The 26,266-nt window shown below is 42.4% G+C and overlaps 1 protein-coding gene across 1 annotated transcript in view; it reads right to left on the reverse strand.

The window, feature by feature from the left end:
• The window catches only part of MBOAT1 (membrane bound O-acyltransferase domain containing 1), a 112,678-nt gene that overhangs the window by 34,392 nt on the left and 52,020 nt on the right, over window positions 1–26,266 (reverse strand). Inside the window, exons 2-4 of the mRNA XM_067752103.1 lie at window positions 22,454–22,599; window positions 21,493–21,570; window positions 17,682–17,777 (exon numbers count right to left, since the gene is read on the reverse strand). Coding sequence (XP_067608204.1) covers window positions 17,682–17,777; window positions 21,493–21,570; window positions 22,454–22,599 — 320 coding nt within the window. The remainder of the gene's footprint in view (window positions 1–17,681; window positions 17,778–21,492; window positions 21,571–22,453; window positions 22,600–26,266) is intronic.

The following is a 26,266-nucleotide window of genomic DNA, read 5'->3' on the forward strand; positions in this document are numbered from 1 at the left end:
ATCTTAACACCTACACCCAACTTTATATCTTATTTGTAAAAGTCCAGTGGCCAACGTTTGAAACAAGATTCCTAATGTTGTGTAAGCGAAGAGAAGGAGAAGTGATCTGACTGTGGAAGGGAGGGGCGACTTGCTCTCCAGGACTGAGGAGAAGTGGGGGGTGGCAGACAAGGGAGCCCCCAAAGTGGTCATTCTAGGGCAGCAAGACATGCTCACAGCTGACAGTAATTTTGACCACTCTCTTGTATAGTGAAAAAAATAACTGCTTCCAGAACACCGAGGTTTGGGTCCTAGAAATAAGGATTACATCAAAACTTTCTATAAGAGCAATTTCGTCTTACAGACAAATATATAACTTCACAGCTCATCTTCTTGATGTTCAACAACACCTCTGACCCAGAATGTATAACTGATGCCGAGAGCTGTTTTTCTTGAAAGGGACTTACACTAAGCATCACATTCAATGTAGTTGCCAAATATGACTGTTTTTGTTTTCAAAGCCTCTTTGTGCTTTTTTTTTTTCCTGTAAGATTGTAAGCCTGAGGAATCAGTAATAGGACTTAAACTCCCAGCCTTCTTTACACAAAGCCCGGCACACGTTTTTTGTGTTTTGAGACACACATTCTGGTGACCATGCAATTTGCAAACCAAGTTCCTACATCTGATTTAATTCACAACTTCATTTTCAAAGGGTCTAAAACATTGATATATCCATAAAGGAAATGTGTCATGGAATTAGCCTGACCTTCAGCCTCTACAGAAATGTACCATTTGTTTTCCTCTTTCTGGGGTTAGATTTAATGTATTCCATAATTAGGCACACGTGCAGCAAAGCATTTAGAGTCTATTCACAGAAGTGGTGGGCATGAGAAAGCACCTCTCAGGTTGGCTGCTGGGGGTGCGTAACTGACTGGCTGCAGCTGCATCCTCTGATTCCACCACCTTGCTGGTGCTCAGCCCACGCCTCCCTGAGGCTACGTCCAGCCAATGACTGAGCACAGCAGGGTAGCCACGCCCTCCAGACCAGGCGCGGTGCTCCTCAGCCCGGGAATTCCAGCTCGAGGACTCATCCTTGAACTCGCTGAAACAGGCTCAGAACTGCACCGCAGTCCAAGACCTCCCTTCCTTCCTTCCCTCTCCCATCTCAGGGGTGAGACGTGCATTTTAATCTGATGGCTCTCCCAGCCTCATCCAGTTGCCTCCCTGTTTTCCCTCACAGGTATTTCGCCCAACAAATCTCATACATCTGTTCTCACCTTGGCGCCTGCTTCTCAGAGAACCCAGACTAACGTAATACACACTACTGAGTATCTAGATCAATGTAAATAAATAATAATTACTCCATGTTCAATCTGTACCTTTGGGCCTATGTAAGAACCACATTGTTATCATTCTTTAAGGGAAAAAAAGTCTCCCTTTTGGGGGGGAAAAAACAAGAAGCTATGGATCAAATTTTGTTACCCATGATCTAGACTATACTTTTAATAATATATTGTTTCTGTTTTAAACATCTGAAGAAGTTTCTAGCAACTTAAATAAGAAGCGACTCACACATGTGATCATGGGCTTATAAAAAACAACATACTGACAACTTGCAGAAAAGGAAATGGAGTTAGATTCCTCCTACATTCTTACTTTTCTGTGGGTGTAAGGAAGAGCGCCATACGCTCCTGAACAGAGGAAGTCCATTCTGAACGCTTTTCACTGATCAATTTATTTAAACCGATGGGTAGATCAGATGCCAAACTCAGACTGCACAGCTTACTGAGATTTCAGAGTCAAATCCAGAGAGTTACCGACTTAAGATAAAACTCAAATACTGGGACTTCCCTGGTGGCACAGTGGTTAAGAATCCGCCTGCCAATGCAGGGGACACGGTTTCGAGCCCTGATCCGAGAAGATCCCACATGCCGCGGAGCAACTAAGCCCGTGCGCCACAACTACTGATCCTGCACTCTAGAGCCCATGAGCCACAACCACTGAGCCCGTGTACCACAACTACTGAAGCCAGCGTGCCTAGAGCCCGTGCTCCGCAACAAGAGAAGCCACCGCAATGAGAAGCCCGCGCACCACAACGAAGAGTAGCCCCCGCTCGCCGCAACTAGAGAAAGCACACACACAGCAACAAAGACCCAATGCAGCCAAAATAAATACATAAATATATTTTAAAAAACACTCAAATACCATCGATGTTGCATTTCAATCAAAACATAATATAATCTAAGACGTGTTTGTTGGTCTGTGATCGGAATTCATGTTTTTTCCGGCAAAAATACAAAACCCAGGAGATCGAAGCACATACTACAAGCACACGAAGGGCACAGAAAGGCTCCTTGATGCAGCCAAAGGACTTCCTCAGGACAACGAGGCCTTAGAAGCTAAGCTGTACTCAGATTATCCACCCCCCTGAGAAGTAGGCCCTGTCCCTGGATTTTTACACACTCACCAGTCAGAGGCCCCTGCCCCTGAATCTATGGGAACCATCTGACCAATCGGAAACCAAGGTTTGAATCCAGCAGGGTTGAGATGGGGCCATTTCTCTTTTGTCCTGTGAATTTTTTTCATGATAAAAAAAAAAAAAAAAAAGCTGAAGAAAATTTTTTCTTCCTGAACCTAAAATTATTAGTCTAATTTGGATAAAGAAATATAGGGGGAAATAAAGTACGGGGAAAACAGGCAGACAGAGATATGTTTAGAGTAAAAAGAAACAACCATGCCACTCTGCTCTCCCCACCACACACACACACACACACACATAAAATCAATGCCTTCTGATACGGACTTCGGGCAATTTACCAGTAGTGGTACCCATTCATCCATTTCCATTTCCTGTATCAACTCCCAACAAAAAATAACCTGTTTTTAAAACACTAAGCAAAACTCTGTTTTGAGCAGTATTCCAGGATAACCTGCCTATTGTAGCTTAATCTTTGGACCTTAAGTGGTTAAGTTCTCTGTCCTGGTAAAGCTAGGATGGAACAATGAGATGATGCAGTCATCAGTTAGAGGTGTCAAAAGAGCCAACCAATCACAGCTGGCTGGACAGCATCAAGCCAAGTCTGACATTCAAGGATCTTATTTTCCCTAACAGGTGATTTTAGATGCAAAAAGTTATACTTTATCTTTTCATCAATTCTTTGTTTATAATACAAATCCACTTACAATGCATACATACTAGGAAAGCAAGGCATCAGGCCAGCAAGAAGTTTGACAGGATGGGAGAATCCAATGCAACAAACTTTCAATCAACCGCAATCTAGGACGGGGCTGGATCTTGCACAACAACTAGGGGCGCCAAGATACAATGCAAACTGCAGCCCGTGGCCCAGACCCAAGAGCTGAGGGCCAGACAGGAGGCTGTTGCTTCTGCCCCTCCAGTATCCCCCTGCTCCCGGGATTACTGAAGAGGGGGGTGATGATATTATACCTTTAGTACAATGCTCCCAAACTCCTATCAACTATGCCAGCCTGGGGGAAGAAAACAAGGGACTCCTGGAGTCACAGCAAAGAAAGTACGTGGTTCCACCAGGCTTCCTAGGGCTGCAAATGAAGGCAATGGAAACTCCTCTGGACTCACTTCAGAGTTCACTGGTATCTGTTCAGACCCATCTAATCTCTATACTTTGGCACTCAACAACAACAAAATCACCAGCTCTCCATTTTAACAGGAACCCGCCAAATATACTTGGTATAACTTATACTCGTGTCCTCAGAATTAAATTCCAAGTGATGGTGCTAATTACTGAAAAGCTGGCAGCAGACTGAAGGAGAAACATGAAATACGCTAATCTGGAAATCTCTTTGCAAACCTCTTCTTTTGTTCATATTATAGAACCCAGTTATTTGCACATACTGGGCTGGTTAGGTAGAGTGATCAGGATATCATAAACCAACAGAGGAAAACATCTCGCATGGAACAACAGGGCAATGATCTCCACTGCTCCAAGGGATGTGGGCAAGTGATACTTCTAGAATGCCCAACAGGATAACCAGGAACACAAATGACTATTGTTCCACTGGTGTAGGCTGCAGTTCACCACGATACGCATGCATAGTATGCATTCAAATATATTTAAATAACATTTAGAATTTATTATTATAATCATATAAAATAAAACAATTATTAAAATCACCAATAAAGACCACCCCCCAACCCCAGACAGAATCACTGTCTTAGTATGTATTATTTCCTTCCACTCTTTTTTCTACACATGTCCACATTCATAAAAATGGAATCTTAGGGCTTCCCTGGTGGCACAGTGGTTGAGAGTACGCCTGCCGATGCAGGGGACATGGGTTCGTGCCCTGGTCTGGGAAGATCCCACATGCCGCGGAGCGGCTGGGCCCGTGAGCCACGGCTGCTGAGCGTCCGGAGCCTGTTGCTCCGCAATGGGAGAGGCCACAACAGTGAGAGACCCACGTATCACACACACAAAAAAAGGAATCTTAATACATGTATTTGTTCTGTGGTTTTGATTTTCCATTATATTGTAAGCATTTTCCAATGTCATTAAATATTCTTTGACATCATTTTTAATGGATGTATATTAGTATCATAATTTAATCATTCACCTCTTTTGGACCAATTAGGAGCTTCCAATTTTGCACTGTTATTGACAACAGTTGAACACGCTTATGAATAAATTTGATTTCCTTAAGGTAATTCAGTTCCTAGGAATTTATCCTATTATAGGATATAAACTTTAAAAAAATTCTTGCTTAAAATTTATGGCTAACTTGCCTTCCAGAACGGTTGTACCAATTCATACTCCCACTAGAAGCGTATGAGTTCTCATTTCATAATGTTTTCAAAAACACATGGGTAACTCAAATTGCCAACATGATGGGAGAGCAATTATCTGCCTGAATCTGGCCTCGCCTGCAAAAGGAATTAAGGTTCCCTCTTGCTGCTTCCCTCAGAAGAAAACTCGATTTGCGCCCTTCTGTGAGCAAAAAGGAATCAGTTCACTATCACCAACTTAAAAGGAATCAAGTATCAGCTTTATTACAAGCAGTTGTAGAGCTTCCCCGGGGAGAACAGTAAATGTTCCAGTATTGTTAATCACCCATATTCACAGAGAAAACATGGAGGACACTGGCTTCTACATGTATTGATACAAACTACATTAGCAGCACTAATAAAAGTGTATCTTGTGTGTCGTCCTCACCATTTAACATCAGTCTTGATTACTTTCAGAATGGTAGCAAAATTGCGAGCCCCAGAATCATCTGAAGTACAAGTTTATGTGCTCTCCCCAAATTAAAAACATATATACGTTATTGGACACAAACACTAACATACTTCAATCCTGTTCAATTCCTGTCTGTGCTCTTACTCTAAGTAAGTATGTCAAGCACATAGGTTCACATGCATGCTCAAAAGAGAATAGCTATCGCATCAGGCTGCTTTAAAACGCCAAGTTCAACTTCAAATCACTGCTTCATTCCTCAACAAAATCCTAAATAAGAGTTTTAGGCTGAAATAAATAGTAGTGTTAAACAAATTCCGTTCTGAAGGAGAACTGGTGGTTGCTTGCATGTTCTTAATGAGACTAGACACTGGAAAAGAATCTCTCTTATTGACCATTTGTGATTTAAAACATCTTATCAATTTCAGTGCGTACCCGTCCATTTATGTTTCTGACATTATCCGAGAAGATGGATTTATATCAGTGAGGCACTATGCATTTATGGTGACAGGAAAAAAAAACAATTCTGCTGCTTAATAATGCCCTATAATTTTTTTAAAAAAAGACATACCCTCCAAGAACTGGATAAAGTATGGTCACTCAACAATCAGGGATCTAAATCACATTCTACTTACAGGAGCAGACACATTTTTGTTGTATCCTTTCCCAAACAAAAGTGTCCTTTCTCATTCAAACAGTCTACACTTTTGTGTGTAAAGTCAGAGATTTCTTAATACAAGAAGATCCAAAAAATGCCAGAGAACAAACATCACCTAAGGAAATTTATCATGACTATGCCTATGCCACTGAAAGCGGAATGGACAGGAACTGATTTCCATCCTCCCCTGCTGTCAAACCCCAAATCCACCCCATTTCACAAGCACATGACTGTCTTCCCTTTATTTGCTCTTTATTTTTTCCTTTCGGTAACTTTCCACAATTCTGATTATATTAAAAATGACATAACAGTCATTCACGAGTTTACAGTTTTATGGGCAAAACCACTGGAGGAGGAGATGTGACGAGAACAGAGTGAAACGTCGAGAGTGGAGGCATGACCAGGACCAGGGGACAGCTGTCAGCTCATCAAAGGGTATGGAATCATATAAAAATGGGTATTCATTTCCTAGAGCTGCCATAACAGATGACCACAGATTGGGGGGCTTAAAACCAGAAACGTAATGTCTCACAGTTCCGGAGATCAGAAAGTCCCAATCAAGGTGTTGGCAGAGTTGGTTTTTTCTGGAAGCTTCGAAGGAGAATCTGTTCCATGCTTCTTCCTAGCTTCTGTGGCTGATGGCAACCCCTGGAGCTCCTTGGCTTGTGGCTGTGTCACTCTTATCTCCACCTCCATCTTCACATGGCCATCTTCCCTGTGTCTCTGTGTCTGTCTCTCTCGTGGCCTTCTTAGAAGGACACCAGTCATAATGAATTTAGGGCCCACCCGAATCTAGTATGCCCTCACTTTAGCTAGTTACATCTGCCAAGGTCCTATTTCCATATAAGGACATATTCTGAGGCTCCAGGGGGACGCGAATTTGGGGGAACACGCGTCAAGCCAGTACACAATGACATGCTCACATTTGACCTTCCTATACAAACCTGAAATAGGTAACTACATTCATTCCACAGTCTTTGGTCACCTCTGTCTCCTATAATTGTGCCTGCCATATATAGCTTCTCAGTCAGGTCTGCTGAATGATGAATGAATGAACCTTTCAATGCAGGACCAAAGCTCTTCCTTGGAGTGTGGATCTGATCAATGGTGTCTACTCTCTTACATAGATCCCATCCACTACCTCCAGAGTTGTTTCCTCTAACAAGGATTGAGAAGGTAAAAGGAAGTAAAGATGCTTGCAGGGCAATCTGAGTGCAGAGTTTTTACTTGGTATAATCCTCCCTGAGATCCTTTCGGCTTTCTCAGCCACATCACATTTAATTCAACCACTATTACTTTTAATATACTAAATTTGCTTCGGTGGCTTTCCAAAGGACCCTACCTAGATTTAGACAAACCACTCTCTCTCCTTTCACATCCATATATAATCAGCTTATTTATAATAAGTACAAACTGGAATAAACAAATTTGGGGATAAACACATGACACTACCTAAGCGTACAAATCAATGGATGAGAGCAGAAGTGCCCATGCTCACCACCTACAAACACTCCGTGCACTGGGGTCTCAGTGAGTATGATTCACGGGCGATGGGCAGCACCAACCAGTGAGAGCAGATGAGAGGCCTCCTGCTACACAGGTCCAAATGCAGGAACTCACGAGGTGGAAGGAAGGGGGCGCGGGAGGGAGGAGGCGGCCAGCAGGGAAAGCTCTGTAAAGCAGTAATCTTTGAGCTGGGTTATAAAAAGTGAAGTGAGAGATTTCCATGCAATTAAGGATGGAAAAGGGGCTTCTAATCAGGGGAACGAGTAAGGCAGAGGCGCAGAGACATGAAGTAACCAAGCGCATGCACAGACCCTAAACTTTTCTGCACTGCTGCCACATGCAGTGCACACAGGGAGGCGATGCAGCAGAGGAAGCAGGTCCAAATCACCATTGGCTTTGATACTCTAGAGAGCATAGACTGGAGAAGAGGTGCAGGATGGAAGGAAAGATGGCCAATGAGGAAAGGTGCAGACATGGTGATCCAGGGTGGTGGCAGTGGGCATGAGGGGCAGTGGACGGATTCTGGGGACTGCCAGGCTGCTGACATAAGAATGTGGGTGGCAGGGAAAGGAAGGTGGCTTTCTGAGACCTCCACAAACACCTCACATGTCTGTGCTCCTGCAGAGCTATTCCCTTTGCCAGGAATACCCCTCCTCCTGCTAAAATGCATGGTGTCTCTGACACTTGGCACTGTGCATAGCATATTGCAGACTAAAAAATTGTTGTAGAAATGAATGAATGAATATACACTTGTGTCCTAAAAAGAAAGATGATATAGATGAGAAACAAATAATAATCTACTTTAGGCTAAAGTCAAAGTTTTTTGTTCAATATCCCAACCAAATATGGCTGGAGGGGCTGTTTAATTGAGGCTCCTGGAAGCATTAAAAAAAAAAAAAAGGACTGACAAATACTAGAGTATTTAACTCATTCCTTTAGTGAACATCTATGAAGAGCCAGGAACTCTTCTAAGTATGGGGGACAGGGTGGGGGGCCCAGTTGTGAGGTTGAACCAAAAAAAATAAAATTTGCTGATTAAACACTAGGGAAAGTTATGACCACCATTTAAAACTACTTTTGAGACTTCCCTAGTGGTCCAGTGGTTAAGATTCCACCTTCCAATACAGGGGACAGGGGTTCGATCCCTGTTCAGGGAACTAAGATCCCACCTGCCGTGGGGCAATTAAGCTGGCGCGCAACTACTGAGTCCACACACCACAACCAGAGAGCCGACATGCCGCCACTACAGAGGCTGCACACTCTGGAGCCCACGCGCCACAACTGGAGAGAAGCCCGCGCACTGCAGAGGAGGATGCGTGTCACAACTGAGACCCAATGCAGCCAAAAATAAATAAATATTGTTAAAAAGGGGGCCTTCAAGATAGCAGAGAAGTAAGATATGGAGATCACCTTCCTCCCCACAAATACATCAAAACTACATGTACATGTGGAACAACTCCTACAGAACACCTACTGAACACTGGCAGAAGACCTCAGACCTCCCAAAAGGCAAGAAACTCCACACGTACCTGGGCAGGGCAAAAGAAAAAAGAATAAACAGAGACAAAAGGATAGGGATGGGACCTGCACCAGGGACCTGCACCAGTGGGAGGGAGCTGTGAAGGAGGAAAAGTTTCCAAACACTAGGAAGCCCCTTCACTGGTGGAGACGGGGCGTGGGCAGGGGGGAATCTTCAGAGAGCGCAGCCACAGGGGTGCGGAGGGCAAAGCGGAGAGATTCCCGCACAGAGGATCCCTGCCGACCAGCACTCATCAGCCCGAGAGGCTTGTCTGCTCACCTGCCGGGGCAGGCAGGACCTGGGAGCTGAGGCTCAGGCTTCGGAGGTCAGATCCCAGAGACAGGACTGGGGTTGGCGGCGTGAACACAGCCTGAAGGGGGCTAGTGCGCCACAGCTAGCCAGGAGGGAGTCCGGGAAAAACTCTGGATCTGCCTAAGAGGCAGGAGACCATTGTTTCAGGGTGCATGAGGAGAGGGGATTCAGAGCACCGCCTAAATGAGCTCCAGAGACAGGCATGAGCCACGGCTAAAAGCGCGGACCCCAGAGACGGGCATGAGATGCCAAGGCTGCTACTGCAGCCCCAAGAAGCCTGTGTGCGAGCACAGGTCACTCTCCACACCTCCCCTCCCGTGAGCCTGTGCAGCCCACCACTGCCAGGGTCCCGTGACCCAGGGACAACTTCACCGGGAGAACATACGGCGCACCTCAGGCTGGTGCCACGTCATGCCGGCCTCTGCCGCCACAGGCTTGCCCCACATTCTGCACCCCTACCCCCTTCCCCGAGTGAGCCAGAGCCCCCAAATCAAGTGCTACTTTAACCCTGTCCTGTATGAGCAAAGAACTTATGCCCTCAGGTGACCTACACTCAGAGGCGGGTCCAAATCCAAAGCTGAGCCCCGGGAGCTGTGCGAACAAAGAAGAGAAAGGGAAATCTCTCCCAGCAGCCTCAGGAGCAGCGGATTAAATCTCCACAATCAACTTGATGTACCTGCATCTGAGGAATACATGAATAGACAACGAATCATCCCAAAATTGAGGTGGTGGACTTTGGGAGCAACTGTAGACCTAGGGTTTCCTTTCTGCATCTAATTTGTTTCTGGTTTTATGTTTATCTTAGTTTAGTATTTACAGCTTATTATCATTGGTAGATTTGTTTATTGATTTGGTTGCCCTCTTCCTTTTTTAATTTTTTTATATATACATTTTTTCCTTTTTCTCTTTTTGTGAGTGTGTATGCTTCTTTGTGTGATTTTGCCTGTATAGCTTTGCTTTTGCCATTTCTCCTATGGTTCTGACTGTCTGTTTTGGGGGGATTTTTTGGGGTTTTTTAGTATAGTTTTTAGCGTTTGTTACCATTGGTGGATTTGGTTTTTGGTTTGGTTGCTCTCTTCTTTCTTTCTCTCTTTCCTTTCTTTTTATTACTTTTTTATTTTTAATAATTCTTTTCTATTTTAACAACTTTATTTAATTTCCTTCCTTCCTTCCTCCTTCCTTCCTTCCTCCCTCCCTTCCTCCCTCCTTCTCTCCCTCCCTCCCTCTTTTCTCCCTTTTCTTCTGAGCCATGTGGCTGACAGGGTCTTGGTGTTCTGGCCAGGTGTCAGGCCTGAGCCTCTGAAGTGGGAGAGCTGAGTTTAGGACACTGGTCCACCAGAGACCTCCCGGCCCCAAGTAATATGAAACAGCGAAAGATCTCCCAGAGATCTCCATCTCAACACTAAGACCAAGCTCCACTCAACGACCAGCAAGCCACAATGCTGAACACCCTATGCCAAACAACTAGCAAGACAGGAACACAAACCCACCCGTTAGCAGAGAGGTTACCTAAAATCATAATAAGTTCACAGACACCCCCCAAAAACACCACTGGACGTGGTCCTGCCCACCATAAAGACAAGATCCACCTCATCCACCAGAACACAGGCACCAGTCCCCTCCACCAGGAAGCCTACACAACACACTGAACCAACCTTTGGTGTCTGCCTGGGAGCAGACACCAAAAACAACGGGACCTATGAACCCGCCAACTGCTAAACGGAGGCCCCAAACAGAGTAAGTTAAGCAAAATGAGAAGACAGAGAAATACACAGCAGGTGAAGGAGCAAGGTAAAAAGCCACCAGACCAAACAAACGGAGAGGAAATAGGCAGTCTACCTGAAAAAGAATTCAGAGTAATCATAGTAAAGATGATCCAAAATCTTGGAAATAGAATGGACAAAATATAAGAAATGTTTAACAAGGACCTAGAAGAACTAAAGAGCAAACAAACCATGATGAACAACACAATAAATGAAATTTAAAATTATCTAGAAGGAATCAATAGCAGAATAAGTGAGGCAGAAGAAGGGATAAGTGACCTGGAATATAAAATAGTGGAATTAACTACTGCAGAGCAGAATAAAGAAAAAAGAAAAAAAAAAGAATGAAAAGAATTGAGGACAGTCTTAGAGACCTCTGGGACAGCATTAAATGCACGAACATTCGAATTAAAGGGGTCCTAGAAGAAGAAGAGGAAAAGAAAGGGACTGAGAAAATATTTGAAGAGATTATAGTAGAAAACTTCCCTAATATGGGAAAGGAAATAGTAAATCAAGTCCAGTAAGCACAGAAAGTCCCATACAGGATAAATCCAAGGAGAAACACACCAAGATACATATTAATCAAACTATCAAAAATTAAATACAAAGAAAACATATTAAAAGCAGCAAGGGAAAAACAACAAATAACACACAAGGGAATCCCCATAAGGTTAACAGCTGATCTTTCAGCAGAAACTCTGCAAGCCAGAAGGGTGTGGCAGGACATATTTAAAGTGATGAAGGAGAAAAACCTACAAACAAGATTACTCTACCCAGCAAGGATCTCATTCAGATTAGATGGAGAAATTAAAACCTTTACAGACAAGCAAAAGCTGAGAGAGTTCAGCACCACCAAACCAGCTTTACAACAAATGCTAAAGGACCTTTTCTAGGCAAGAAACACAAGAGAAGGAAAAGACCTACAATAAAAAACCCAAAACAATTAAGAAAATGGGAATAGGAACATACATATCGATAACACCCTTAAATGTAAATGGATTAAATGCTCCAACCAAAAGACACAGACTGGCTGAATGGATACAAAAACAAGACCCGTATATATGCTGTCTACAAGAGACCCACTTCAGACCTAGAGATACATACAGACTGAAAGTGAGGGGCTGGAAAAAGATATTCCATGCAAATGGAAATCAAAAGAACGCTGGAGTAGCAATTCTCATATCAGACAAAATAGACTTTAAAATAAAGACTATTACAAGAGACAAAGAAGGACATTACATACTAATCAAGGGATCAATCCAAGACACAATTGTAAATATTTATGCACACAACAGAGGAGCACCTCAATGCATAAGGCAAATGCTAACAGGCATAAAAGGGGAAATCGACAGTAATACAATCATAGTAGGGGACTTTTAACACCCCACTTTCACCAATGGACAGATCATCCAAAATGAAAATAAATAAGGAAACACAAGCTTTAAATGATACATTAAACAAGATGGACTTAATTGATATTTATAGGACATTCCATCCAAAAACAGCAGAATACACTTTCTTCTCAAGTGCTCATGGAACATTCTCCAGGATAGATCATATCTTGGGTCAAAAATCAAGCCTTGGTAAATTTAAGAAAACTGAAATCATATCAAGTATCTTTTCCGACCACAATGCTATGAGATTAGATATCGATTACAGGAAAAAGTCTGTAAAAAATACACACACGTGGAGGCTAAACAATATACTACTAAATAACCAAGAGACCACTGAAGAAATCAGAGAGGAAATCAAAAAATACCTAGAAACAAATGACAATGAAAACACAATGACCCAAAACCTATGGGATGCAGCAAAAGCAGTTCTAAGAGTGAACGTTATAGCAATACAATCCTACCTCAAGAAATAGGAAAAACCTCAAATAAACAACCTAACCTTACACCTAAAGGAATTACAGAAATTAGAACAAAAAACCCCCAAAGTTAGCAGAAGGAAAGAAGTCATAAAGATCAGATCAGAAATAAATGAAAAGGAAATGAAGGAAATGATAGCGAAGATCAATAAAACTAAAAGCTGGTTCTGTGAGAAGATAAAATTGATAAACCATTAGCCAGACTCATCATGAACAAAGGGAGAATACTCAAATCAATAGACTAAAAATGAAAAAGGAGAAGTAACAACCGACACTACAGAAATACAAAGGATCATGAGAGATTACTACAATCAACTCTATGCCAATAAAATGGACTACCTCAAAGAAATAGACAAATTCTTAGAAAAGCACAACATTCCGGGACTGAACCAGGAAGAAATAGAAAATATAAACAGACCAATCACAAGCACTGAAATTGAAACTGTGATTAAAAATCTTCCAACAGGGGCTACCCTGGAGGCGCAGTGGTTGAGAGTCCGCCTGCCGATGCAGGGGACACGGGTTCGTGCCCTGGTCTGGGAAGATCCCACATGCCGCGGAGCGGCTGGGCCCGTGAGCCATGGCCGCTGAGCCTGCGCATCCGGAGCCTGTGCTCCGCAACGGGAGAGGTCATAACAGTGAGAGGCCCGCGTACCGCAAAAAAAAAACAAAAAAAAAACTTCCAACAAACAAAAGCCCAGGATCAGATGGCTTCACAGGCGAATTCTATCAAACATTTAGAGAAGAGCTAACACCTATCCTTCTCAAACTCGTCCAAAATATAGCAGAGGGAGGAACACTCCCAAACACATTCTACGAGGCCATCATTACCCTGATACCAAAACCAGACAAAGATGTCACAGGAAAAGAAAACTATAGGCCAACATCACTGATGAACATAGAAGCAAAAATCCTCAACAAAATACCAGCAAACAGAATCCAACAGCACATTAAAAGGATCATACACCATAATCAAGTGGGGTTTATCCCAGGAATGCAAGGATTCTTCAGTATACAGAAATCAATCAATGCGATAAACCATATTAACAAATTGAAGGAGAAACACCATATGATCATCTCAATAGATGCAGAGAAAGCTTTCGACAAAATTCAACACCCATTTATGATAAACACCCTCCAGAAAGCAGGCATAGAGGGAACCTACCTCAACATAATAAAGGCCATATATGAGAAACACCCAGCCAACATTGTTCTCAAAGGTGAAAAACTGAAACCATTTCCTCTAAGATCAGGAACAAGACAGGGTTGCCCATTCGCACCACTACGCTTCAAAATAGTTTTGGAAGTTCTAGCCACAGCAGTCAGAGAAGAAAAAGAAATAAAAGGAATCCAAATCGGAAAGGAAGTAAAGCTGTCACTGTTTGCAAATGCCATGATACTATACACAGAGAATCCTAAAGACGCTACCAGAAAACTACTAGAGCTAATCAATGAATTTGGTAAAGTAGCAGGATACAAAATTGATGTACAGAAGTCTCTTGCATTCCTATATACTAATGATCAAAAATCTGAAAGAGAAATTAAGGAAACACTCCCATTTACCATTGCAACAAGAAGAATAAAATACCTAGGAATAAACCTACCTAGGGAGACAAAAGACCTGTATGCAGAAAACTATAAGACACTGATGAAAGAAATTAAAGATGATCCAAGCAGATGGAGAGGTATACCATGTTCTTGGATTGGAAGAATCAACATTGTGAAAATGACTATGCTACCCAAAGCAATCTACAGATTCAGTGCAATCCCTATCAAAGTACCAATGGCATTTTCACAGAAGTCGAACAAAAAATTTCACAATTTGTATGGAAACACAAAAGACCCCGAATAGCCAAAGTGATCTTGAGAAAGAAAAACGGAGCTGGAGGAATCAGACTCCCTGACTTCAGACTATAGTACAAAGCTACAGTAAACAAGACAGTATGGTACTGGCACAAAAACAGAAATCTAGATCAATGGAACAGGATAGAAAGCCCAGAGATAAACCCACGCACATACGGTCACCTTATCTTTGATAAAGGAGGCAAGAATATACAATGGAGAAAAGACAGCCTCTTCAATAAGTGGTGCTGGGAAAACTAGACAGCTACACGTAAAAGAATGAAATTAGAACACTCCCTAACACCATACACAAAAATAAACTCAAAATGGATTAAAGACCTAAACGTAAGGCCAGACACTATGAAACTTTTAGAGTAAACCACAAGCAGAACACTCCATGACATAAATCACAGCAAGATCCTTTTTGACCCACCTCCTAGAGAAATGGAAATAAAAACAAAAATAAACAAATGGGAACTAATGAAACTTAAAAGCTTTTGCACAGCAAAGGAAACCATAAACAAGATGAAAAGACAACCCTCAGAATGGGAGAAAATCTTTACAAATGAAGCAACTGACAAAGGATTAATCTCCAAAATATACAAGCAGCTCATGCAGCTCAATATCAAAAAAACGAATAGCCCAATCCAAAAATGGGCAGAAGTCCTAAATAGACATTTCTCCAAAGAAGATATACAGGTTGCCAGCAATCACATGAAAGGATGCTCAACATCACTAATCATTAGAGAAATGCAAGTCAAAACTACAATGAGGTGTCACTCCACACCAGTCAGAATGGCCATCATCAAAAAATCTACAAACAATAAATGCCGGAGAGGGTGTGGAAAAAAGGGAACCTTCTTACACTGTTGGTGGGAATATACATTGATACAGCCACTATGGAGAACAGTATGGAGGTTCCTCAAAAAACTAAAAATAGAACTACCATACGACCCAGCAATCCCACTACTGGGCATATACCCTGAGAAAACCATAATTCAAAAAGAGTCATGTACCACAATGTTCATTACAGCTCTATTTACAACAGCCAGGACATGGAAGCAACCTAAGTGTCCATCGACAGATGAATGGATAAAGAAGATATGGCACATATATACAATGGAATATTACTCAGCCACAAAAAGAAACAAAATTGAGTTATTTGCAGTGAGGTGGATGGACCTAGAGACTGTCATACAGAGTGAAGTAAGTCAGAAAGAGAAAATCAAATACCATACGCTAACACATATATACGGAATCTAAAAAAAAAAAATGGTTCTGAAGAACCTAGAGGCAGGACAGGAATAAACACGCAGATATAGAGAATGGACTTGAGGACATGGGGAGAGGGAATGTTAAGCTGGAACGAAGTGAGAGAGTGGCATGGACGTATATACACTACCAAATGTAAAACAGATAGCTAGTGGGAAGCAGCCGCATAGCACAGGGAGATCAGCTGTGCTTTGTGTCCACCTACAGGGGTGGGAGAGGGAGGGTTGGAGCGAGATGCAAGAGGGAGAAGATATGGGGATGTATGTTTATGTATAGCTGATTCACTTTGTTATACAGCAGAAACTAACACACCATTGTAAAGCAATTACACTCCAATAAAGATGTTAAAAAATATATTTAAAAAAACAAGGGATTACAATTACTCCTCTAAAGGACACATGTATGTTATTGTTAAAAATAAAATAAAATTACTTTTAATGCTATAACTTCACGACTATATTGTTATCTTTGTTGCTGCCATATTTTCCATATTTTATTAGCAGTACACATTGTTAAAAAGTAAAGAAGTTTGTGAACATGTTTCAGAAAAATTGAAAAATTATGCTCTACAATCTGGGAGGAAAGGAATAAAGAAAGGAGGCAATTCAAAGAGAAAATGGTAAAATCGAAAGGACCGAGGGTAAGAGGAACCGATGCCCAAAAAGCTAGTCTGAGACCAAACTACGGTCATCGAAATCCCAATGCAACAGTTTTTGTGTCCCAAACCACACTTTGCCTTCCGAAGCCTCTTCACAGTGGGACAGTTTAGTTGCACAACTTGCAAAGTTCACACCAATGGGCAGTAATCTGTAGGTCTTTATTTCATTGACTATTCTCTACCAACTCATCCAACGAAAGGCAATTCAACCTGAGAGGAGAACCCAGGCTCTCCCTGACTCCAGGCTGCCTGCGTAGACCATGACCAAACTCCTAAGGAAATAACGTGGATAATGTACAATGTGTCATGAGAAGTAGCTCTGCTTTAGTACCCATTCCTCAAGATTCATAAAAAGTTGCTCCTAAACAAATACCAACAGAGCAATAGAATTTTCACTGATCCACCGCCGTCTTCACCCAGTCACCAATCAGGAGAGGCGTGGCCCCCAGGTTAAGGCTATGGTAACAGACAAAATTTTTAGAAGAAGTATGGAGACCCTTGCTGTGCCAAGCACTGCCCTTCTCATCGCTAGAAGTCTGGGGGATCTGGGGAGGGGGCCAGGGCAGCCAGGCAGCACTCACGGGGCTCAGGGTAGCAGCTATTCATCAACTAGTATGGAAGAATTTTGTATTATTAACCAGTAGGTGATAAACACCAACTCTGTGTTAAGGGCCTTAGAATAGGGGTTGGCAGACTTTCCCTGTAAAGAGCAAGATTGTAAATATTTTGGCTTTTGTGGGTCATATAATTTCTGTCATAACTACTCAACTCTACCACTGTAGTGCCAAAGCAGACAGAGACAACACATAAATAAGTGCCTGGGTATGTTCCAGTGTAACTACAAAAACGGGTGGCCGCACAGATATAGCCCGTGGGCCATAGCAGAGCTCACCGTCCCACAGAGCAATCAAATCTTCAACCTCAACCTCATTAGCACAGTCTTACCAACTGATTTAATGAGCTGCCGATGACTCTTACGCGCGTGCTTGATCTTTACAGACCCCAAGGGACCGAGTCAAGGGACTCAGCAGTCAAGGGGCTGCTGGACTGAGTCAGCAGTCCAACTGTCCCCACACAAATTAAGATACTCACCCAGAAAAATCTGTAGTGAGAATGCCATAGTGGAAGATGTATATTCGGCTGATGTGGCATATCGTAAGGTAGCCCATTGCTACAAAAAAGGAGTATCTGGAACCAAAAACAGAGGATCAGATTGTTGCGCACCCGTTCAATCAACTTTCTCTTCTTTCTCTCCCTCCCCCGCCATGTGCAATTAGTCACAAAGTCCTATGTGGTCCATCTCCATCCCAGCCCATCCCCTCTCCTCACTTTCACACCCGCTGCTCTGAGCCCTTCGTCTTTTCTCACCTGGACCACTGCAGTAGTTCTCAACTACGGCAGCGTAATGGAATCACCTGGGGAGCACCGGGCCCCACCCCCAGGTACCCTGATTTCATTGGGGTGGGGTGCACCTAGCAGGTATAATTCCAACGTGCAGCCAGAGCTGGGAACCGCTGGCCTGTAAGGTCCTTCACTCAGATTTTCCTCTTCACAAACCATCCTGTTTACACAATGATCTTCCTAAAATACAAACCATCATCATACTGCCAACCACTCCCTTCCCAAAACACTTTGTTCTCTTGGCTTCCATTCCCCTTGTTTCCTTCCCAGCTCTCTGGTCAGTTCTTCCAAGGCGTTTGCTCAGCTCATCTTCCTCAATCTACTCCTTAGGTGTTAGCATTCCCAGTGCTCTGCTTAGGACCCTCCCTGCTGATGCCTGAGGCTTCAATTACCACCTACCTACTCATGTTCACTCCCCGGCCTCCTTCAGAGACAGGTCCTGACCATCCTATAGTATAAACCCCCAATGCACAGACACACACCATTCAAAACATTCATCAACTTGTACCTATAAAGATCGGTGATAATCTGATTAACAACCGTCTCCCTTACAAGCCTGAAAGCTCTATGAAAGCAAGGATGGTCATGTGTGTTTCATTCACCACTGTGTGCTGAGTGAACCTACTGTGTGCTGAGTGAACAAACAACAAATGAATGTTACTGGTCTTAAAAGTCTCCAGTGGATCCCCCTATCTAATCACATCAGAACTCCTGAACACAGCATCCAAGGTGCTTCGCATGCTAAGCTCTACCTTTCCTTCTGGACTCATCTCCAACCATGTTCCATATCCACCCTGTGTTAAACCACAGTGGACTGCTCCCTTTCCACAACTACATCCTGCATTTTCAGGCCAGGAATCTTTCTCCTTCCTCTGCCTGCAGCTCCTTGCTCCCTCCCATGGTCTAGCTGGAAACTATCAGATAAGGCTCAGCTCCAATGTCACCTGGCATAGTCTTGCTGTATCCATCCCACCCCCACTCCCAACACCATTCGTTGCTCCACTGCCTGTATTTCTCTAGTGCTACCTGCTAACATATATAATTATAACGTTAAAATCATATGTATGGATCTGTTTCCCCAACTCTGAGCTTTCATTTTTCTCCATCTCAGGAAAAAAGTCTGTATCCTATAGAGTTGTCCTAGAAAGAATATATTAGCAATAATGATAGGAAATATTAAATGTAATAGAACATTAAGTGATATACTAAATAAGGGTCTATAGATCAAAATAGTGAAACATAATATATTTACGAGGGCTCAGCCTAGCACCTGGCACTAAGCAAGTACTCCAGAATTGGCAACTGCATCACCAAGTTCCCACATGAGGCCTTCCATCCCAGGAGATATTATATTCTGTTCCAGTCGGTTCATATGAGGTAAGTGACTACCTGTGATTTCTGCCCAACAGAGTGGCTTGGGAAGGAAACAGAAATGGTACCCCAAGAACTCTCTAGATAAATCCTGAATAACAACAATCAGTCCTGAAATGGGTTAGTTCCACATAGCTGCAAATGTTCCCTGTCCCCTCCTATTCCCAGCTATGCATAGGAGAGGGCTCATAACTCGGTGAAAGGAAGAGGAAAACAATTCACAGAGAACCCAGAAATTCTAGTCTTGAAGAGGACTTAAGCTCAAACCACCACAAACCCTACATTTCATAGGCAGGAAACCTGACATGTGAAGAAGCTGCCCGGCTTTTCCAAACCCACACTGCTGGAAAGAGCCAGGCTTCCTGACTCCAGCTTCTTGTTCTTTCCCAGCAGCAATAGGAAACAACTTCCATCCATCCGGAAATGTGAACCACTCCCTATTTCTGCAGTACTGGCAACCACACAAGCAAAGAAAGAGGGGAGGAACTTGTTCTGGCATTTTTTCTTTTCGGTCTTATGACATGGCTCTCTGCTACCACAACATTATTTGGGGGAAACAGTCAGAGCCTGTCTGTAAAGTCTCTGCCAAAGCTGGAAGATTCCACTCCTGGCCGGAGACTAACCCAGAGAACCTGGAAATGCAGCTTGACCCTCTGCAAAACAGACTGCACCTCACCAACATCACACAAGTGTGGGGAAAGGTGACAAATTACAACTGGTAAGGCAGCTGGAAATGTGCTCTAGAGATGCAACAACGCTTTTATAAATCATTTAATTGCTTCCAACATCAAGTGCAGGAAAAGCCAGGCATCTTTACCTCCCAGGGAAAAAAGCATTTTGTCATAATATGAAGCATTTCCAAAACCCATTCGTACCAAATTATAGAAATACGGATTTCCTATTTCCCTTCTGAAGGAATGACTCTATCCCCTTCAAGGAGGGCACTTAGAAGAGAGATGATTAGAATTCAAATTTCCAGAGCTCCTTTGAATACAAAGTTGAATGACTATTCAAGTTAAAAGCAGGCAAAAATATTTTCCCTTACAAATCAGAAATTTATTGGAAGTAATTACAAGATTATACACTCAAAAATTAAATTACAGTGCTTTTAAGAAGGAAAACGATTGTGCTAATAGTCTCAGTAATCAAAGAACTTTCTGAGGCTGAAATAAGGCATCTGCTTTTTAAGAGAAGCCATCAGAAAGGAAGCCATAGAAGGGTGAAGCTCTTTTCAAGTATACTCAGTCATTCCATAAATATTTATTGAGCCTTTATTTGTGCCAGGTATTGTTCTAGGCTCTGAGGCTATAACAGTGAAAAGGAGAGAAAAGCCTTTGTTCCCACAGAGCTTCCATTCCAGTGTTACTGAGGCTGAATTAATTCTGAGGTTTCAGAAAGACCATGGGAAACAGAGACAGTGCAAAACAGCTCTTCCAGGTATCTCCCTGGATTGTTCAAGCGTGTAGTCTTCAAGGGAGAATTAAATTACTTCTGCACTTTGAAGTCAAAATAGCATAGTAAGAATGTTTCTTCCTTTTTTTTAACACTTATTGGAAATATGTAAAGTATACACAATTTTGACCTATTTCATACTCAGAAAACCTCAGCCAAGTTCAAGATAACAGACATACCCATCACCCCCTAGGTTGCTTCATGCCTCTTGTGGTTCCTTTCACATCTCCCCGAGCCATCTCACCCCTGGTTACCTCTGATCTGATTTCTGTCACTACAGATTAGCTTGCATTTTTGAGAACAGAATTTGTGGGTCCTCCTTCATTCAGCATGTTGATTTTGAAATTCATCCATGGCACTGTGTGTAGCAATCATTCATTCTTTTCTATTGCTGAGTAGTATTCCATAGTGTGACCATCTGGGTTGCTTCCAGGTTGGTGCTATCACAAATGAGGCTGCCTCATTCTGACAAACTCTCTTTTTCCTGAGTCCCAATTCACATCACACTTTTTTTCCATAAAGCTTTCTCTGAAGACTCCCAGCATTTACGGTCTCCCATCCCTCCTTTCTGATATCCCAAAGCACTTAGGTTACGCCACATGAGGCAAATGGGGAGGGCATCCCTTCATCCTAGAAATATATTTCAAAGATTGTTCATTGTTCATTCCCAGGGTCTTACCTGTGAATATTGGATGTGCTTGCAGTGACCATGATTCCATAGCACATTAACACCAGCACAAAAAGATGCACAGAGTACCTGTAGGCCATCATGGGGAGGAAAGGGAAACACTGAATATATTTCATATTAACATACCTCTTGGCCACCCATACTGCACCTCCACCTCCACTCCCACAAAAAAGCAAGTGATCAGTTACCCCATGTTTATGTAGGAGAAAATAAATCAAGTATTTTCGTCCTATGTAATTAAGATACTGTGTGACACTAGGAAGACATGACATAGTCTGCCAACTGCAGTGAAGAGAGTTCTTTCTTTCAATTTTAAAGTATCAAGACCACAACCGAGCTGCCCCAGATACCAAAATACTCATCATCCTTTCTCAAATTTTCACTGAAGGAGGAAGAGCCATAATCTACTACCCTGAACAAAGTCACAAATTCTCTTAAGTTGTACTTCTAGAAATGTTCATTCCTAAAACTTCTTCCCCAAGAAGTACCCCTCCCAGGGGATTTGCCCAGCTTTCCTAGTAGAGAACGTCTTAGACCACAGGTTTTCTCTGTTAAAGAATGACACATTCCCTAACACCAGCACGAAAACTATTGTTCTATTCTAAATGCAGGATTAACACCAGTATCTCTAGCAGTGATGCAAGAAAAACACCAATATCTACAACAGTTAGGAAAGGTCCCTCGTTGGGAAAATTAAACCTTAGAACATTCCATTTACATGACCCAAGGTGAGATCAGCAGAAGTCTAATTTTAAGAAAAACTCACTGAATTGATTTCTAATGAGTCCGTTTATTGGTTCCAGTTTCTTACAGTAAATGGAGATTTCGCAACATCCCCAACATTTTACAATACGAGTAAATATCTTTTTTTTTCCTTACTGCCTGGGAAATGCCAAGAATATCGCTACAAAACCAAATGATAAATATTAGAATTCCGGAGGCTCGTACTCACCAGCCAAAACAAAAGATGACAAAACAGATGCCAAAAATGGTGGCGAACGCATGCCGGACATCGGGACTGGTTTTACCAGGACTCAAGTAGCTGCGGAACCAGAAAGCAGCAAACAAAGCAAAGAGCTGGCATGCCACAAAATTCACCTGTATGGGAAAAAAAGGAGAGAATCGAGACTTTTACTGTTTGGCCTGTGTGTGAGTTTTCCCTACTTCTTTCAGATTCTACGTCAAGGTGCATCTCAGACTTGGATGTTTTCCTCAGTAGAGCATTCATTTGGAGGAGGTGCGAGAGACGGGAAAAGATAACCACACCCTCATCTGGTATAAGAAGTGACAAACCCAAAACTTCCTTCTCCAATCTCTGAGACTAGGCAAAACTGCCTTCCCACCAACAAACCGGAGACTTTCTATAGGAAGGGGCCTTATCAGACTGTGAGATCACCTTGCTGGGTGTCTTCCCCTCCCCCACCACCCAGCATTATGTTCTTCTCGAGACGCAGATGAATCAAATCCATGAGGCTTCCCTCACTGGTACCTCAGAAAACACATGCTTCTCCAAAACAATCATCAGCTGTTTTCTGAGTCTAATTTTTCTCATTTTAAATTAACACGAAATAAACAAGAACATTGCTCAAATCCAAGGTGCACCAGTAAAGACCCACAAAGTAAGAACCAGCCCTGCAATGAACTTTCAACATCAAAGCTATCCAGTTATGCAGAATAGGCACCACATCTCCTTAGAAAACTCTCAGTGATCTCTCTCTCAAAAATATTTTACCTAAAAGAAACTATAAAATAATTCCCCAATACCCTTAGAAAAGATCAGCTGATTTAACACAAAACCAAAATACATTAAGTGGTTTAACCATTAATTAACATTGGAAAAGCAGTTTAAGCTTTTTAGAGTATTCAGCATGAAAACTTCGGTATCAATTTGCTTTTAGAACGGATGGAGGATAAGAGTATCTGAATAAACCCTCAACTTCAGTCTCGACAGTTTTTCATGCTACAAAAAAACTGTGGCTGTTAGTGAAATGCATCAGGGCTATGCTCCAAGGTAGGGCTGCAAGCAGCCAATGTCAGCTCCACCCAAAGCTCATTTGTTTTCCCAATAACAGGAATACTTTAAACTCCTTATAATTCATAGAAAATAACACTTTCAGAGAATTTCTTGTTTTTAAAATTGACTGTGCTGTGTTTCCCCTCTATTTGGAGATCACCCTTCCCCAGTCTTTCCAAAAACTAATTCCTACTACTGTTCATACTTGATTTCTACCTTGAAAGACAGGAGATGAACTGGGATCCTATCCTGCATGATGTGGTCATATCTCTTTATAGCCTAAATGCACAACCAACAACACACACACACACTCACACACACACGCACACACATATACACAAAAAGAAAAATAACTGTCTTAGCAAGGTTCAGAATGTAAAGGAATTGGCAACTAGAAAGTCAAAGTTATGATTATTTGTAGACGATCGGTCATACATTGTTTCATTCTCTCAGCCCACAGTGAGAGCAGACCAGCCCACAGTGAGAGCAGAACATAGTTACTCAGAAGAGCAAGCAAGGGGAAATTTGCACCATTCTTTTTGGCTGGCCAGTAATTATTGAGCACCCTTGTGCATGAAGAATGGTTCAGGGGCTAGAGCAGCAGTTCTCAAAAGTATGGTCCCCAGACCAGTAGGAGTAGCACCACCTGGAAACTTGTTAGAAATGCACACTCCCCGGCCCCACCCAGACCTACTAAATGAGACATTCCCAGAGTGGGCCCAGCAATCTGTGTTTTATCAGGCCCCCCAAGTGACTGTGGTGCACACTCGAGTTTGAGAGCCAACAGGACAGAGGAGAAAAAAGGCATGATCCCTGCCTCCAGGAGTTTATAATCTAACTGCAAGAGAACACAAATAACCTACAAGAAATTGTAAAGTAACATCAACATTGTGTGCCTTTAGATCCAAAGTAAATGACAAGAAGTTCATCGTTAAGGAGGGATGAGATTCAGGCAGACAATCAGGAAAACTGTTGAAACAGGTGAAAATTGAGGGATGTTACGAACATTAAAAAATTATAAAAATAATGCCTGCATCCTATCCTCAACCATTCTGATTGATCTGGCCTGTCGTCAGGCCTTTTCAAAGTGTTCAGGTGATTCTAACATGCAGGCAGGATGGCGACCTCCTAGATTAGAAGAATAAAGAGAGAGACCTACAGAGGCACCCATTAGGAGCCGGGCTTTCCCAGAATGCAAAACACAAATACAGGACAGGGAGGTTGGACCGTGCTAGCTTGAGGCAAGGATGAAGTGGAAGAGATTTAAGAGTGATCAAAGCCTGACTGCCATCACTCAGCCAACCCAGGGCTCCTCAGGGCTCCTGAGCTGGGCTGGTCGTCTTCAAGACCCCTTCAAACCTATCTCCAAGGAAGAGAGGGCCTCACTGTGGGAAAACTACATCTAGTCTTGTCACGCCAGCAACTGAAAAGGAGAAAGAGAAGACTCACTTGGCCATTGAAGCAAACTGCCATTATTTAGTCACCATAATGTCATACGTAACCAACTGAATGCCCTAGTCCTGACACTGAAAAGCCAACTGGTCAGGCTTAGGTAATTCATGGATTAATTCCACAAACATTTAGTGGTTGACTCTATGTGTTAGATACTGGGGACAGTGAGCGAGACATTGTCACTACCCTCAAGTCAAGAAGAGGAGCTTTACACGCTCTGGGTTTCAATTTCCTTTTATGAACTGGTCTCTAATGCCTCTTCCAGCTCTAATGGTCTCTGATTCCATACATATCTAACCAGAATCTTTTCCCTTAACTGTTCATGGTAAATGTGCAAATGCAACACTTCAATATGGATTAAAAGCTTTCCCCTATATACAAACACAACCCACACCCCCCGCCTCTTCCCAGGAGTAAGTCACAGATGGCTAGCTGAGGGTTCAGGGCAAACTGTTCCAAGGTAAAAGTAGAAATACACAATAGCAGCACTTAGTTCTAGCAGGAAGGTTCTAGCAGAATTGCTTTTCAATTACCAGAGGTACAGCTTAAAAGGTACGGGCTGAACCACAAGTAGTCACCACTTCACACCATTAGGATGGTGATTATTTTAAAGACAAAATAATGAGCATTGGCAAGGATGTGGAGAAATTAGAACCCTTGTGCACTGCTGGTGGGAATGCAAAATGGTGCAGCTGCCATGGAAAGCAGTGGTTCTTCAAAAAATTAAAAATATAATTACATACAATCCAGCAATTCCGCTCCTGAGTATATACCCAAAAGAACTGAAAGCGGGTCTTGAAGAGATATTTGCCCGCCATGTTTATAGCAGTATTAACCACAATAGCCAAAATGTGGAAACAACCCAAATGTCTATAAACAGTTGAAGGGATAAACAAAATGTGGTATATATACATACAGTGGAATATTATTCAGCCTTAAAATGGAGAAAATTCTGACACATGCTACAACATGGATGAACCTTGAAGATACTATGCTGAGTGAAATCATCCAGACACAGAAGGACAAGTATCTAACTCCACTTATATGAGGTACCTAGAAGAGTAAAATTCATCAAGACTGAAAGTAGAATAGTGGTTGCCAAGGACTGAGGAGTGGAGAGATGGATGGTGGTGACAGTCTCATAACAATGTGAATGTACTTAATGCCACTGAACTGCACTATATGCTTAAAAATGGGTAAAATGGAAACTTTTACACTAGGTATATTTTACTACGGTTTTTAAAAATGTACAGGCTGGAGCACAATACCAATTTCTTAGTGTTTCCTTGTTCATATCAA

The sequence above is a fragment of the Pseudorca crassidens genome, chromosome 10 (genome assembly GCF_039906515.1).
Source record: "Pseudorca crassidens isolate mPseCra1 chromosome 10, mPseCra1.hap1, whole genome shotgun sequence".
In the NCBI taxonomy this organism is placed as follows: Eukaryota; Metazoa; Chordata; class Mammalia; order Artiodactyla; family Delphinidae; genus Pseudorca; species Pseudorca crassidens.